General features: G+C 38.3%; 1 protein-coding gene across 1 annotated transcript; it reads right to left on the bottom strand.

Moving 5' to 3' along the window:
- Positions 1 to 7,678: 7,678 nt before the first annotated feature.
- LOC140229280 (uncharacterized) lies at positions 7,679 to 13,534 on the bottom strand. Its single transcript, XM_072309555.1, has 3 exons — positions 12,779 to 13,534; positions 9,714 to 9,810; positions 7,679 to 7,793 (listed from the first exon to the last, which is right to left on the bottom strand). Exons 1-3 carry the CDS (start codon positions 13,522 to 13,524, stop codon positions 7,776 to 7,778), a joined length of 861 nt encoding a protein of 286 aa, XP_072165656.1. The 5' UTR covers positions 13,525 to 13,534; the 3' UTR covers positions 7,679 to 7,775.
- Positions 13,535 to 17,843: the final 4,309 nt, after the last annotated feature.

Raw genomic sequence — 17,843 nt, 5'->3', positions numbered from 1 at the left:
TCTGAGCTTTAAAATGACGTGTAGGCCTGAATCAAGACAAATGGACTTTTTTAACACAAATAAAGTATTAAATGAAAGTTCCCATTCTGGAAAAGTGTTAACTGAGGAAAGAGGCTTTGAAGTTAATGGTCTATTCAAGCACTTCTATTTCACTGTGCTGCAATCTGTGCAAGTGAATGGAACAAAACACTGGATGTAAAACTCTGCAGCAACCACAATGAAGAGATTTTCAGATTACGTTTCATTTTAGCACACTAATTGAATACATTCTATTCATGACTGATACCAACTTCAAATGCAGTAGCATAGTCCTTTCAAAAGTTATCAGAGTCGAAAGTGAGGAGGGTGTATAGAGTATTCTAGAAATGAAAAGGAGTCTCTGAGACATACAGTACATAATCACACTATTCTGCAAAATGGTGCTCTAGAAACATTGCTGAAAACACAACTTCCCATTTGTTTTAAATGATCCCAAGCTTGCTAATTATGTAGAAGAAAAATTGCGCTTTCAGAATATATATAAAAACTGAAGACTGACAAGGTTGACCCATTTCACCTATTTTTGAGTTCTCATGTAAAATTAGGGCCTGCCACATTTTGTTGATTTTGTGATGCATGGTCACACATATCATGATTTTGTTGTTGTTGTTGCACAAAGGATTTTGAATTCAACACATTTGGAAGGAGAATGCAAGAAAGTGAAAACAATATAGTACATCCTAAATTGTAGTTTCTGAATCTTCCACTATTCCACTTTTGCCAAGAAAGGAGCTCAACACTAACATTTTCTTCATTTTACAAGCTGGAAAATTGAATGAAGTAAAGGGGGAAATGCTAGACTATCATTTCTCCTCTGGAGATTATGTCCTACTGCACTGATCTGGCATAATGCCATTAAATGTGGCTGCTCCTTACTGCAAAGTCATCAACATATCACACACAGTTTGTATGACACTAGGCAGCACAGGTCGGATAAATCATAGTACAGCACGCTACTGCAAGAACAACAACTGCAGCCATTACTGTCTCTACGTTGCCTGGCACTAACTAAACGTCGCCTATCTTCATTACTGTCATTACACCTCGCTGGAGAGGATTAATGGGCGAGTCTATTACCTACTGCGTAATCTGTAGAGTCTCGATCAATATATTAGGAAGCTACTGGAAGACATCTCCCATCCCCCCCCCCCCCCCCACCCCCGGAAAAAAAAAAAAGGACTGCAGTGTTCTCATTTGATGTCATGTCTGCGTGAAAGAAGACACCCTGTGACTTCTGATCTTATATAAAAATGTACCAGTGCAGGCTCCTAAGCTCATTGAAACAAAAAAAAAAAAAAAAAAAAAAAAAAAAGGAGTTAAAGGGACTGTACAGTACTGGTTGAGGTGGGGATTCATGTTTTGAACATTCCTAAGTGAGATAATGAGAAACATCTTATGAAATATGAAAGAGCATGAAATCTTAAGAAGGATTCAATGTTTATTTGATGAAAATTGGTTTTCAAATGTCCGAGATATCCAAAAAAGTGATAATAATAAAAGGCGACAGGCCACGCCTTTTATTAGGATCTCTTTGTTTCACCTTGTTTTGTGATATCTCAGCCATTTCAAAACCAATTTTCATCAAATAAACTTTTGATACCCCTTAGAATTGCATGCTCTTGGACAACTCATAGAGTGGTTTCTGAATATCTCGCAAAACATTAAAAGCTAAATCCTCACCTCAACCAGAACTGTACACACCCTTTACCCTGATTGACCCTGACATTGCCAAGTTGATGAAGATCACACATTTTGTAATAGAATATACCACAAAGCAGCTGCTGTGTAGTAACAGATAACAAATCGGTATTCTACACTTGTATGACTCCCAATGTGTTGCCTTTTATATTAAGTTGCAGACTTGTATGCAATATGGACCTAAATTTTGATAATCCTGCAAAATATCTCTCCTTTGAAAAAGAAAAGAACAAAGAATATTATATACATATTGTACATATTGTTTAAAACTTACTCTCAGTGTACCGAAAGTCAATTTTATAGATTTTTATGAGGCAGGGGGCGTGTCTTGATTACATCTACTCTACAGAAAGATGGTCTCTCTTACCAGGGGCACATACATATAAACAAAAGTCATAGCATGAGATTTTCGCAAATTGCTACTCATCGCACCGACATTCAATGCATATAGGGTAGACAAGAACTTTCGTGTGCATTCTAATTTCGCAAACCTTGGCTTTCGCTCAATTCGCAAAATCAAAATCCACACTAATATTTCTGGATTTACAGTATGTTTTCACATAAACACTTATGGTATTCTGATTTCTCATACATCATATTTGATCGCAGCATTAGAGCCCAACTGCAAATCTGACTAAGCAATCTTCCACATCATTTCAACAGTCACAAAACTAGGTTTACTAGGAGACCGAATATTCCCACACTCTTCAACTCTTAGATTTAAAAGAGGTCGTCCGTGTCTGTTTTCAAATGGCACACTTTCATTCTGAGGGCACCGATAGCCAGTCTATATTTAACCAGTGTGTATTCAAAATGTTTAGATGGGCTGAAGAGTGGGGGGGGGGGGGGGTAGGGAATCCCAAATAAAAACCGATAATGCACGCTTCCCTATTTCCAATTTCTCTGCTATCTGACAGGGATAAAATATGATGCTTTTGAGATTGGCTTTATCTTAAGTTGAAACACCACAGAGGCAATATATTCTGAGGTGACACAGAGTGCATGACTTTCTCTCTGACAGGATGTTTTTTTTTTTTCTAAATTTCCCAAAAGCAGACAACCCAGAAACCTCTGGCACTCATCTGACACAAGGGCAAAAATGCATACATGTAGAATGATGAAATGCAGAATAAAAGTATTGGGGGGGGGGGGGGGGCTATCTCGACCTTGCGCCAGCACTCACTGACTAATTTTCTATCACATTCGCCATGAATGTAGTCACCTCAACGAAGGATGCTGTCAAATAACAAACAGGCACATAGACTCACAAACACACAGACATACAATCATATTGGGGGGGGGGGGGGGAGAGATCTACATTGTACGTTGTACATGGATGGTGCCTGTCAAATAAACATGCTTGCCTTCTTATTTGTGCAACAGCCCTTTCAGACTAAACTGTACAAGGTCCCATTAATTCACACAGTGATGACAAACAGTGAACAGTAGTCCATCCACTGACGGCTCAGAGGACTCCACACAGGCTCCCTGCACAAATCACAACCTTCTCTTGGCTGCCAGTATGATTAGGGCTGATAGAATTTAATCAGCGTGATAGCAATGATTTATTACACATCACAGCCATATAGCACGGCTACTGAACGGGCCCTACACAGCCTGCACTTTTGACGGAAGTACAGTGCCCCTCGCTCGAATATCCTGTTTTGCAATTAGCACTACTCTACCTGGTTCCCTTGCTAATATCTGAACACATTCTCCAATCATGCTCCTACTGTCTGGATTATAAAATTTGTGGATAACAAATGTTTAGGCTCCTTATCCGCATGTATTCCCAATGACATAATCAGGTCTAAGCCCCAATTCATCCAACATCATACCTGAAGTATTCTCTGTCGGATCCTCTTGCCTTAACACCTCACCTACGTGTACCTTGTCCCAGCCCCTAACCACTCAATTCTAGTCCTAAGACCACACTCCTGTACATGAGCAGAATGATCAAATGAAATAGCGATCGTGAGACAAAATATGTACGTAATGGCAAGATGACAGCCCTTGCTTGGTGCTCTTTCTCTCTGAAAGTTGGACATAATATACACTGTGCATGTACTACATGAGGTTGCTTTATTTGCTGTACTAGTATATATAACTGATGTGACCATGCCAAGAAGGAAGGGAAAAAAACCCAAAACAAAACAAAAAACTACCAGTGATCCCTCAGTACAAATCTAATCACAGTTGCATGGCCAAGTGGTTATTTCACAATGTCCACATCTCATACTGGCCGATTTTCTCACGATCATTATGTTCTACCATTTTTTGTCTTACCGACCTCCTGCCTCTTCACTACTGCCTTCAAAAATGATATGCTTTCTGGAATAAATCCTTCTGGACTGACTGTGATGAGAAAATCCCTCATGGCCTCAACATTTTGAAAGTTGCAATGACAAAAAACTAAACAAAACAAAACAAACTGTTTTATCCATGTTGACAAAAGAGGTCAAAATAAACACTTCATATTGGTTCAAATTGTGGATATCATCACGGTCATCATGCTTGATAATCCATATTTCTATATTTTTTGAACTACATGTACGTGAAGATGATTTCTTGCTGTGCCATGTAAAGTACACCTTGTCATGTGGAGTTGGCTTATTATCCATAAATATTCACCATCGTTAATCAAACATATTTTTGTTTTAAAAACAGTGGCATATAGGCAGTCTATGGCAAATGATTCACCACTTCATCGCAATCTTGCTCATTCATGCATTCCAAGGGGGTCTAGGGCAATTACCCCCGGGGCAATTACCCTGGACCCTCCCCGTGGCCCTAATCCTAATCCTGAACCTAAAACTATACACACCCTGCCGTTCAAAACAATAGTTAGTCACTTTAAAAAAAAAAAAAAAAATGTCATTTTCAAATTTACTCCCAAGGGCTCAATGCCATGATGCACTACCAAATATGCTTCTACATGTAAAATGGTCCCAGTACTCTACTTATGCTTCCATACTATATGAATGAATAATCAAATATTCGACAGACATCAATTGAATTCAGAATTTATAAGCGACTCGTCATACACACATACATGTTATCTGTAGGAGCAGAGCATTGAAGTCCAGATGTGCACACACCATACACACACTCACACTGCACTTTGTCAGAGACGACTGTTTTGCCAACAGATCAATACATTGCGCACATGTCAGATGGCAATGAAACCATGCTATTCAATGTTTATACCCACTGATGAACTTTGAAAAGACTGCACCCCATATGGTTAACTAATAAGTAACGCAATAACTGCACAAAGTGACTGCTGTACCAATAATTTGCTGTGCAGACGTGTAAAGGCACACATACAACAGTGGGAATACTGACTCTGGGCTTTGTTCTATTTCCAAGTAGGGTTCTGTTATGTGTGCAAATTGTAAAAACCAAGTTCCACAATACTAGTTGTTTGACATAAAGGTATGTTTGACATAAGGTACAGCTGTTGGCAGCTTTTGCATGAGTTCATAATTATGGAGAAATGTATCTATTGTGAAATAAGGGGGGGGGGGGGAGGAGGAAAGGGGGAAACCCTGACTACATATTTGATTAAAGTAGGACCAATAAGTTTTTTGGTACCTAAACAAAACTTCTTCCTTTGCATTTAATACACATTACTTGTTTCGCTTTCCTTTAAAAGGGGCATTTCAATATTCTATCCCCAAAAAAAAAAAAAAAAAAGTTAATGCCCTCACAGCAAGTCATTAAGAAACCAAGAGGAAATGAACAAGACATTTAGGATTTATTTTTATGGCATTATAATGAGGAATACAATATTAGAGATGTCATATATCTCACATCAATGATGCTTCATAATTTTTGAACGGCTCATTGGATGTCACGGAAGACAACATACTGTACTATCTTTGGGATGGTTTTGTGTAATTTGTCCAAATCAGCTCAGACTTTCATCCCATTCCTACTTCTATATGACCAATTCCAATTTTGTAAATGTTCTCTTTCGGCATGAAAATCTTCCTGTAAGCTGCGATGCACCAGAAATTGGTCAACATTCATTGATACACAAAGTACTTCAATCCCCCAAACAAACCTTTACATCGTACCAGAAGCTGGGTACCACTGGAAGCACATTCTAAAAAGAGCTACAAGCCTATGTATGCATTTTGTTATTATAGTGAGTTATATGTAAGGTGCCGCACATACAAGACAAATTACATTTCAGGTGGATTAGAATTATATATCTTGCTTTCTACATGAATGCACATATGAAGGATTAGCTTTAAACACGGAATTCTGGACCAGTTGAAAGTTAGTCTGAGAAAAAAAGAGTAAAATTTTCTCAGCACAACAATAAGATTTTAATTAAGATTGCTTGAAAATTAAGGAAGTTATGACATTATAAAGTTATGGTTATTTTTCATGAACAGTTCTTGAACAGTCGATATGAATATAATACAATGTATGCAAATAGTGAAGTGATAATATCATCCCCTCAAAATTTTGCCATTTAGTCTGTACAGAAAATTTTGAAATTTCCAGCTTTTCGTTGAATCGCAATAATGCCCAAGTCTCAAATCCTGATAATACTGTTTCTTACTGATCATTACCTTGAAGTTATTTAGCCAGGAATAGCATCATATCTTACATTTTTATAACAGAAAAAAAAAAATGAATTTTCTTCATTCTTTTTGATACAACTAATGAAATATTGTAAGGGGATGACATCATCAGCTCACTCATTTAAACATTATCCATTACAACTGTTCACGAACTGCTATGCAAAATTTAGTGAATCTTTGAAATTTCATAACTTCTTTACTTTTGGTCTGATTTAGACCAAATTTTCAGCATTGTGTTTGTTATACATGTATTTTTAATACTCTTTCTCCCCAGACTTACTTTAAACTGGCCTGGAATTTCCCTTTAATGATTGATGAGCTGAAATAACTAAATGCAAAGCTGCATGTGCATGTCACTTCTATATCATGCTGTTAGTATTAAGCTGGTCCACAACACAACCACATAATAATGCAAAAATTTAGGCTCTACTACTGCTACATACATGCACTCACAATCATGCAATAACTTTAAGTGCTATCAAAAGAACAAAAACAGACTGCAGTACAAATCATACAATACTATTTGATGTGACTGTTATGATTATGATAAGGTTAGTGGCTGATCAATTACAGAAGCAGAGATGTACACACTAAAATGTGTAATCTCCAGTGATGGCATAGCAAGGATTCCTGTCCTTCTTCCTTTTCTTTCTTGAGAATCAATATCAATTTTTTGTGCGTTTGAATATCAAAAAACAAAAACAAAAAGAAACCAATGGAATTACCATAAAGGGATCTCTGACTGTGATTGCAAGTACATGTACTCCTTGCCTAATCATGCAATCTCATCTCGTAACAAAACATTGCAAATCACATGGTTGGTCAAACAAGAGTTGCAATTTCTCCTATTTCTTTATCATTCATCCAAACAATATTTTTAGAGCTTTACGATTTTGAAATTGATACTCTGTCACTCTTCTGCAAAAAAAAAAAAAAATTCCCAAATGATATTTCACGTGGTCATTTTCTTTGTGTAAATAGAGTGACACGGTACTTCACAGCAAAGAACTGATTACCTTTGATAAGAAATATAACCTCTTCTCAAAGCTTTTAAAATCAGATGATAGTTTCTAGTACCAAACACTGCCTGGATATGAAAGGGCGATTCACTTTGGATTCACTTTGGTTATCTTTGGTTCCTTTCTCATCACAATAGCCACTCAAAACTCCTTTCGCTTTCATGGTGTCAAAGCAATATATCAACAAAGCTGGGAATGTACACAGACTTAATGTTTATTCCTTTCGATTGCGGTTTACGTAGGTTAGTCATGAGGGGTTAAAGGTCATCAAGGTGCACCTGGTCACATGTTCTGTACACGGGTTAGGAATGTTATGGCCGAAGGTGGGTTAAAGATCATGCAGGCAAAGAGGATGGGATAATACCGATTGAACATACACTGGGACTCGGGCTTGAGAAGGGTTGTGTGTGTGTATGTGTGCTGCTCACAAATAGGGCTCGTTCTGCGTTGTGACAAAAAAAAAAAATGGCGAATAGAGAATAACAGAAAAAAAGGGAAAAAGGAGATACGTGTTAGATAATGACAGGTACATTTACTGGGTAATTCAGAGGAACTGCATTGATTCTTTTTAACCTAGAGACAAGTCATTTATGCCACTTTGCATTAATGTTGCAATGAAATACAGATCTATTAAATTCCATTTTATGACATGTATAATCATTTACATGCAACAGCATTAGAGATTAGCAATTTTTTTTTTCTGTTTGTTGTAAAAGTGTCACTGAAATTCCATGCATAAAAAATCCCTGAACACACTATGTATTTAAGATGCCCAAAAACATAATGTGCTTGCGTGTTCCTTCACTTGCATGCAACAAAGACCTGTTCTAGATGTATGTGATACTGGGCAATTGGTAAGCATGCTTGAATACAATAGCTACTCACAGGGATTTAATAACAGTCTTGTTAAGTTTTCATACTGTGGTCTGACTATTGAGCACACAAACTGCTCACATTGGAGGTATTTATTTAAACTTCCATGGCCACAAAATCACCCTGAGCCATTATTGCCATGTCACGACCCAAGCCAATCAGTATGTCTGGGTTGAATTCCAATCAATTGCCTTGAAGAACACACAGTTGGGCATGGAGTAGGGCACATGCTCTTCTTTGGCACCTTGCCCATTGGACCCTTTAAGTGCAGTTTTGGTGCTTACATATATTTACACCTGTGCATAAACATTGTTTATTAACCAGAATTGACAAGAGAGAGCACAGGTGTACATGTACTATGGAGCAGTGCTGATCTCTGTTTCCTTTTTAATAGGCACTAGCTGCGGTCTACAAGCACACTAGTAAGTGTCAAAGCCTGCACAGTCGACCCTAAACATGGCTGAAAATTGGTGCTATTCATTTCCCGCCAGCACATGTCTCAGCTCAACAGTCCTCAATAATTAGGATGGTAGACTAAAAATTTAATACTGCACTTTCCCTCGTCATTTGACACTACACCCTAAATTCAATTTGGCAGAGATACATAGTAGGTCAAGCTTTGAGCGTATTCAAAATCGGGGCTGATCATTTCCTTCGCATCATTCCCAAAGCAAGAAAAATTACGAAAGTCCAAAAGGAAAGATTTGGTCCACGAAGGAGCAGTCAATGTAGATAGCATAGAATGCTATGGATAAGCTCTCGCCAATATAAGATACAGATCACCATGCACTCAAAACAGTTACGATTTATGGGTCTATTGATTTATGCAAGATAATCTCAACTGCAAATAATATGGCTGATAAGATACCTGATACTACCTCAAAACAAAGAGTGAATAAACAACTAGATGAGCACAAACATATAAACATGTTCACTGCAGATCATATAATTTGCAAGTGCACTTGTTTTTGTCTCTGATGTAAAAATCATGTGAGTGTATTGACCTCACATCCAGCAAGCACCACTGTTATTGAATTGGAACTCGCAGCATAACTGCCCATAACTGCAGAAATGGTTTGAATGCCACACAAATAAATTTCACTCATGTGCATAAACGAAATCAAAAGGCTGCCAGTAAACATTGAGTGAACAAAGTTAAGTGCAAAAAAAAAAAAAAAAAAGTAGGCAACTCTTCATCATGTGATATTTTGGTTTAACAATAATTTTTGTCAACAGAAAAAAAAAGTCATAAAGAACAGCTGTATGTTAACACCTCTGCAAACTTTGCAGTCATGAAATCAAACAGTAATTTTAAAGTGTTACAGACTGTTACATGTTGCACTTGTCAGTTTGTGCAGTAATTATGACCCAAGCAAAAAAGCCAGAAAACAAAAACAAAACAAACTGTCAAAATGGCAATACGGCACAGGACTGGACAATGTTATGGAAGTGATAGGGCAGCGAGGGGTGCATGAGTGAGGGCTCTTACCCTGTCTCCCCTATAGATGGGGTTCTTGGAGAAGGCCGACCAGCCACTGTCCTCCGCCTCCTCGTTCAATCGGCCGTAGCTGTTGCGCAATCTCCTCCTGGCCATGAAACAGAATAACAACAATTATATTCTGGATCAAAAATTCATCCTCTGGTGATTGGTTGAAAGAGCTTCACATGATTATAGGTATTTTCAGCTATTTCAGAAAGTTGACACTCCATAAAGTACTATTTGCAAAATGACGTCACTTCTAAGATGACATTTTGCAAATAGTATGCTATTTGCAAAATGATGTCACAAAGCAATTCTGAAATTGTGTGCAGCTTTGCATCGTCACTCTGTGAAATGTAACAATTTCTAGCAAAACAATTGTGACGCCACAACGCAATTTTGACATTGCACACTGCTAGTACCGTCACTCTGTGAAATGTATCAATTTCTAACAAAACAATTGTGACATCATAAAAACAATTCTGACATTGCGCACTGCTTCGCACCTTAACACCGCGCCCCGCGCTTGTAAATGTAACATTTTTGACAAACATCACAAAGCAGGTCCGACATCGTGCGCAGCGACATGCTTCTTAACGTAGGATCAATGTACTATCCCTTCACAACATCACATCCATCATACGACTTCTCGCTTTGCATTTCCCCCAATTTCCCCTTCTTTTGTTTAAATTTTTGATCCAAAATATAAAACAAACATACTTTGCCTAATTTTGAGTTTCTTGTTAACACTATAGGCCTCAGTGCCTCAAAAAGAACTATTCACTTTGGGGCTGCGCCCCTCAGTGAATAGTTCTTTTGGAGTCACCTCTGCCCATAGTTTTAACAAGAAACTCTCAAGGCAAAGTATATTTGTATACTACATGTATGTCAAGAGACTGACAAAGTGAAAGGGCGTCATGGGCAGGCTGAAACCCTCTACAAGGAGATGAGGGAGGTGTGGATGCCCGTCATTTCAGAGAATGCATGTCGATCGGGGGCATCTTTCGTTCGACGTCACAAACAAGGAGAGCTTGCAGTACCTACCACTGTTCCAGAGAGTTGAAATGCGGGTAGAAGTTGTACACAGGCTGAAAAGCACAAGTAGGGGAGTATGGGTGCTGACATTTCAAGCCTTCCCTAGGTTAAAATGCCACGTGGTGGGGTGTTTTTCCCCGGCCCAAACATGCAACTGGGGAAATGCTCAACAGCAACGAAGGCAAGGTCATTTACATTTTAATCACTGTTCAGTCATATTCTTGGACCAGACCGAGTGTTCAAGAACCCTTCTCTTAAATAGGTCCCCTAAATTTTCTGGCGAAGAGAGAGAAGCAGAGCAAACATGGGGGCAGAACACATGATATGGGGAAATTCACAGGGGAATTTACATGCTGCAGTAAACAAGAGACCCGCGGGTCTAGCGCTCACCTGAGTATCGCAAGTTCACCTTTCACGCAGTCACTAATCTAAATTATTCACAGCTCTACCAAAATTTGACCAGGCATTCTCAAGTAGAAGATGAAAATGTACAATAAGGGCCCAAATTTTTTAAGATTCCTTAATTATTGGGGATTGGGGCCCCCCTGGGGCCCTCTGGGTGGGGCATGGTGCCCATTTTGATAAATTTAGATCCTGACCCCTAGGGATGCTACCTGCCAAGTTTGACGAAAATCCATCATGAGGTTTTCAGGAAGAAGATGAAAATGTACAATTCAGGCCCAAATTTGGACCTTCCCAACCACCCCCCTCCCCCCCACCCCTGCCCCCAAGAGGGGCACCCCTGGATCTCCTATGAACAAACTCAAAACTACAGTCATTAATGTACTCACTCATAGTATTATCTTAGCTCTATAACTTCTGATTCTAGAGAAGATTTTTAAAGATTCCTTCATTTTGAGGGTTTGGGCCCCCCTGGGGGCCCCCTGGGTGGGGCATGATGCCCATTTTAACAAATGGAGATCCTAACCCCTTAGGGATGCTACCTGCCAAGTTTGGTGAAAATGGGTCATGGGGTTCTAAAGAAGATAAAAATGTACAATTTAGGCCCCATTAGGACCCCTCCTCACCCCCCTCCCCTGGGTCCCAAGGGGGGCACCCCTGATTCTGCCATGAACAAACTTGAAACTACAGTCATCAATGTACTAACTCATAGTATTAACTTAGCTCCATCACTTCTGGTTCTAGAGAAGAACATTTTTAAAGATTCCTTAATTTTGGGGGGTTTGCCCCCCAGGGGGCCCCCTGGGTGGGGCATGGTGCCCATTTTAACAAATTGAGTTCCTAACCCCCTAGGGATGCTACCTGCCAAGTTTGATGAAAATCGGTCCTGGGGTTTTCAAGAAGAAGATGAAAATGAAAAAAGTTTACGCACGACGCACGACGCACGACGGACGCCGGACGAAGGGCGATCGCAATAGCTCACTTGAGCCTTTGGCTCAGGTGAGCTAAAAAGGTTGGAATGAAAAAGTAGCGCAATGAAAAATAAGACTAAGGAAATCAACAGAAAGAAAGTTTGACAAAGCTGTGGAACCATTTGAATACAAGGTATCGTAACAACTCATCCACATCCCAATTTGAACGACTAGGAGATTAAATGTATAGGGACCTCCAAATAGCCTTTCTACACAAAACATGCTATTTGTTATATCCATGGTACAGTGTACAACTGTTGTACATGCTAGTGTACACATGTATTTCATCAAAAGACAATTTGCACATAACCTCCATTTAAACTATCTGAAAGAGTATTTTTGTTCAGTTTAGGGCATCTGAGAAATAGGACATCCACTGCTTTTGGCTGCATTGATAAAATTGAGTTTTGTGTCTGAATCACACCTATTAATCAGTCAAATCAATTGACCAAGTAAAAAATGACTAATGCAGAGCTCTACTCTGCAATTCCTCATGAAAAAAAAAAAAATCATACACTGATTTACTGACATTCAAAAGCTGCCATAGCATGGAAATTTCTTGCCCAGGTGGCTTCTCATACATGCAGTGGTCTATTCCATACTTCCACTAAAAATGGCCCAATAGGACTGTTGTTTATTCTCAAAAATTGTAATTTCTGCACTCACTGCTTTATGTAGACAAAGACGCCGATAACCAGGATTACGACAAGTGCGGTGACAACGAGACCAATGACAACGCCCTTGGAGTTGCCGTGATGTGTCGGGTTCACATCTGGCCCGTTGTCCTTCGTTGTGCCCACTGCTTTGCTGGAAGTGGTCTTGGAAGCAGGTGTGTTACCCGCGGTGGAGGGGCTGGGGGTCAACGGCGGTTGGGTGGTTGCCTTCTTCGTCACGGGGGGCTGATTGGTTGGAGCACGGGTTGTCAGCACGCCATTGTCGGTGCCGTCGGTGCCTATCTCGTCGGTGCCGGCTTGTGTTGCAGGCTCTGTCGCTGGCGGTGCCTGCGTCGACTCGTTGCCCGCGCCTGGACTTTGCGAGGCCATGGGACTGCTGGTCATATTTGGCTGCATGGTCGTCTGCTCTACGGAAATATTTGTGGTAGAGTTTGGGCCAGTTTCGGAGGTCGCCACCATGGTTGTTGCCATGGTCGTAGCGGTGGTATTCGCATCGGTGACATTGGCACTTGGAGTAGGTACATCTGTCACATTTACTGTTGATGCAGGCATTCCTCCGGTAGTGTTTGGCGTCATGGGATCCAGAGATGTGCAGTTCTCTACAGTATCATTACACGGCAGGTAGGTCACAGTTTCTTCTGTTGCAATAGACGTGATCTCTGTCACCAGCGTTCCGAGTGGTGTAGTAGCCTCCGGTGGGGAGGTGGAAGATGTGTTCTGTGCTGCGATGGCAAACATATATCCTGTTTGGAAAGGAGGCAGAGTTGAAGCCCAGAATATTCAACAGACACAATTGACACACTGGCTTCACATTCTTATTGTAATTTGCGATGTTGTAGCCATATGATTTCCTAGGCGCCTTATGGGCAAACACATGCACAGTATTACTTACTTCAAATGAAGACTACAGGAAAATTATACTGTATTCATGCTAACCACCAGCCAAAGTGAATATATAAAAAATGATAATAATAATAATCATCATCTGATGAAAACAAAAGATTTATTTTCTCAAAGTATTTGAAACAGTAATCATCTTTGTTAAACTCTTGTTAGACATGAGTTAGACATGTATACCAAGTATGCTTAAAGATAATAAAAAATCAACCACAAACTTTCTTTACAGGTGATTGTAGGGTTTACATGTTGTTTTCTGTTTTGGCATACAGTGTATCTATACAAAAGGAGAATAACTTACTGAAGGAATGCTACCATTTGTATGGAATTTTCTCTAGCCATTCCATGTGCTACATAATTCACACTACATGTACATGTATATTCCAAAACAGGATGTCACAATGCATTGACTAGGAGTATGTTCTACAATTCATCAACATCCCCACGTACATTATTCATTCAATCTAGAGCATTTTCATATCACAGTGAATGAAAAACACCATGACGATGGACTAACTGCACATAATCAAGCATCTGCAGCACAGCATATTCACACCACTACTGTACGTGTATCAAATACTGACTCACACTAATTGCGCACTATTACTAGAGGCCATCTCCTAGTACTAGGAATGGTCTATTGAGCATCACTGTTCCCAGAATGCAAACAATCAAATGATTGCATGTACAGCTGTACGTGTACTTAGAAACCATATTACTATGGTTTCACGCCCAGTTTGATCTCCATTGTTTGTAGACATGTAAATTTACTTGCCTACATCCGGTATTTCTCAAATGAACAATAACAACAAAAATTCAATCCCCCCCCCCCCCTTTCTTTATTGTAAATGTACACATACTGTATATGGACATCTGTCTGCTTTGAAATAAGCATGGCTTCTTTTCTTTTCTTTTTTTAAAACACCAATACAGTCTGTGATTCCGAGTACTACAGGTTATTCATTAATGTGTCAAACTAAATCTGCAGTTCCTGCTAAACATGTGTGCCCATGATCAACGTGAGTTGCACATACAATGGGAATATGACAGATATTATTTTCACAACACACAAATCAGGAGCAGGGATACGACTGTGTACTGTACAAAATGTATACATGTACATTGTAACTGTAACTGATGCCTCATCTCATTACACTGTATACGCACCTGTTTGCAAAATCAGCAGGATGCTGATGATGGCCTGGTGCCTCATGGTGATGAATTAGATGGATCTTCGAAATGCTCCACTCTTGCTCAAGCCACTTCCAACTTTACACACCCCGCAAACAGCTTTCAAGTCCTCTCTAGCTTCTGCAGTGGGCCAATGAATTTGCTCAGCAATCTGCAGAGTAATGTACAAAGACGAGCACTTCATGGAGCTGATATATCTAACGCGATTCAATATTTGATGTCATAAACTTGATCATAAAAGAATCATACCAGTAACAGTTATGGTCTCATGGACAAACAGCTGCCTCTTTCGACATTCAGAAACTAAAATTGAGCCACAAATTTGTGAAAAATGAATAAAATTTTATATCCTACAACAGTTAGAGAAATTAAATGAGCAAAAAGATTAAAGGAAATGTAACTCTTCTTAGAAAACCCGAGGGCATGATCACGTAATTACATTTGTACTACAAACAGCAGTTCAGACGAAAAAAGATAAGGGCTGAAAGAAAGAGTTTATTTTGTTTGTTTTCTTTAATGTGAACTCATGTCATGAACTTGTCACAAGTTCATGAATACAAATACATGTAACACTCACTACAAATGGGCAAGTTTTTATACAGGGACACATTAATAATGGATGTCCAGAGAACATGAAATGTAACTCCCAACATATTTCGCAAGAATTTGTAGAAACCTTAATGTCTGTTTCTTTATTACCGTTAATTTCTAAGCCGACCCGTGTTACTGACTGATCTGCCACTTTGATTGATAATATTTTTTGTAATACTCTCCCAATTCCCGAGTCTGGTATTGTTTTATCTGACATCTCTGATCATTATCCAATCTTCACACAAGTGCCAATTAAGTTATCTACTAGGCAAAATAATTATCAGAGACGTCGTAAGATTACGGCCAATAATCTTATTAATTTGCAAAATAGTTTAAAAGATATTGATTGGTTTTATGTATACAACAATACCGATCTTGATTTGTGTTATGATTATTTTATGAAAACTATCACTTCTAAAATTGATGAACATATTCCGTTTTGCACAAGGAAAAGTTCTTATAAAAGAACTCCAAGACTCCCGTGGATAACCCAATCACTTTTAAGATCGATTAATAGAAAAAATAATTTGTTTTATAAATACAGGAGTAACCCTACGGATAAAAACAGACAGAAATATGTGACTTATAAAAACACGCTTACTAATTTATTGCGTTTACAAAAGAGAAAATTTTATGTCAACCAGATAAAGAAATATAAAAATGATATTAAGAATACTTGGAAAACAATAAAAGAGGTTATGAATACATCTAATGATGTATCTAGTATTTCAGAAGTACGATGGGGTAATACCTCAAGCAATGTACCTGCTGGTATGGCCGAAATTTTTAATGATTTTTTTGCATCGATTGGGAAAAATTTATCACAAAGTATCCCTTCATCTAATAAAGTGTTTTATGATTTTTTAGATATACCTAATCCTAAAACTATATTTTTGGACCCTACGTATAATGAAGAAGTTATTGATATTATTCATAATTTGAAAGAAGGGAAAAGCCCAGGTTGTGATGGAATCGATAATTATTTGTTGAAAAATGTAATTCTTCAAATAATAGATCCTTTAGTATATATTATTAATTTATCACTTAGTACTGGGCTTGTACCAAGTCAAATGAAGACTGCCAAAGTTATACCTATATATAAGAAAGGGGAGAAAAATGATGTCAATAATTACAGACCAATATCGTTATTAACCTCAATTTCTAAAATTTTGGAAAGAATAGTATATATCCGAACTGTAAAATTTTTCAATATGAGTAATATATTTACGAATTTTCAATTTGGATTCAGAGAAAATCACAACACCACCCACGCTTTACTTACCTTTGTGGAAAAGATTACACATGCACTTGATACATTTTTGCATAAAATAGGCATCTTCCTGGACTTTTCAAAGGCTTTTGATACGATTAATCACGGTATACTTCTTTCTAAGTTATCCCATTACGGTATTCGCGGAAAAGCCTTGCAATGGTTTACGAGTTATTTATCTGACAGATTTCAATATGTACATGTCAACAGTTTTGATTCTTCTATGAAGAAAATAGAATGTGGTGTTCCGCAAGGAAGTTTGTTAGGCCCACTGTTATTTATAGTTTACATTAATGATTTTTATAGATCTTCAGATAAACTCTCTTTCATATTATTCGCGGATGATTCCAATCTTTTTTATTCCCACCCTGACCCTAATACTTTGATTAGTACAGTGAATGATGAATTGAAGAATGTCTCACAATGGATATATGCAAATAAATTGTCACTGAATATTGAGAAGACAAAGTATATGTTTTTCAGTAATTCTTTAGATAGATTACCAGGTAACGTTATATTTGACACTACTCCTCTAGAAGAGGTTTCGTCTATTAAATTCTTAGGTGTTTGTGTTGATAATAAGTTATCATGGAAGTGTCACATAAACAATATTTGTAAAGTAATTGCACGTAACATAGGCATAATGAATAGATTGAAATATTATCTTCCTTCTTCGGCTTTGATTACGCTTTATTCAAGTTTGGTATTGCCGTACTTGAATTACGGAATTCTTGCTTGGGGGAATACATATTCGACATTGTTAGATAAACTATTTCTTCTGCAAAAGATGGCGCTCAGAATCGTTTTTAACCTTCATATCCGAGCACATACTGACAAGCTTTTCCTTGAGCACAAAATTCTGAAAATAAATGAGTTGTATTTGTTACAACTTGGTCAATTTATGTTTAATTACAACTGCAATCATCTACCCAAAATATTTTATTCTTTATTTCACCGTAACAGCCACGTACATAATTATCCCACTAGACAATCTAAAGAATTTCATCTTCCCTTAGTTAGAACTGTACACACTCAAAATACATTTGTTTATACCGGACCCAGATTTTGGAATAGCTTAGATAATGATCTAAAAGAATCTGTGAAGTTA

This window comes from Diadema setosum, chromosome 5 (assembly GCF_964275005.1).
Source record: "Diadema setosum chromosome 5, eeDiaSeto1, whole genome shotgun sequence".
NCBI lineage: Eukaryota > Metazoa > Echinodermata > Echinoidea > Diadematoida > Diadematidae > Diadema > Diadema setosum.
This window is presented reverse-complemented; position numbering and strand designations above follow the sequence as displayed.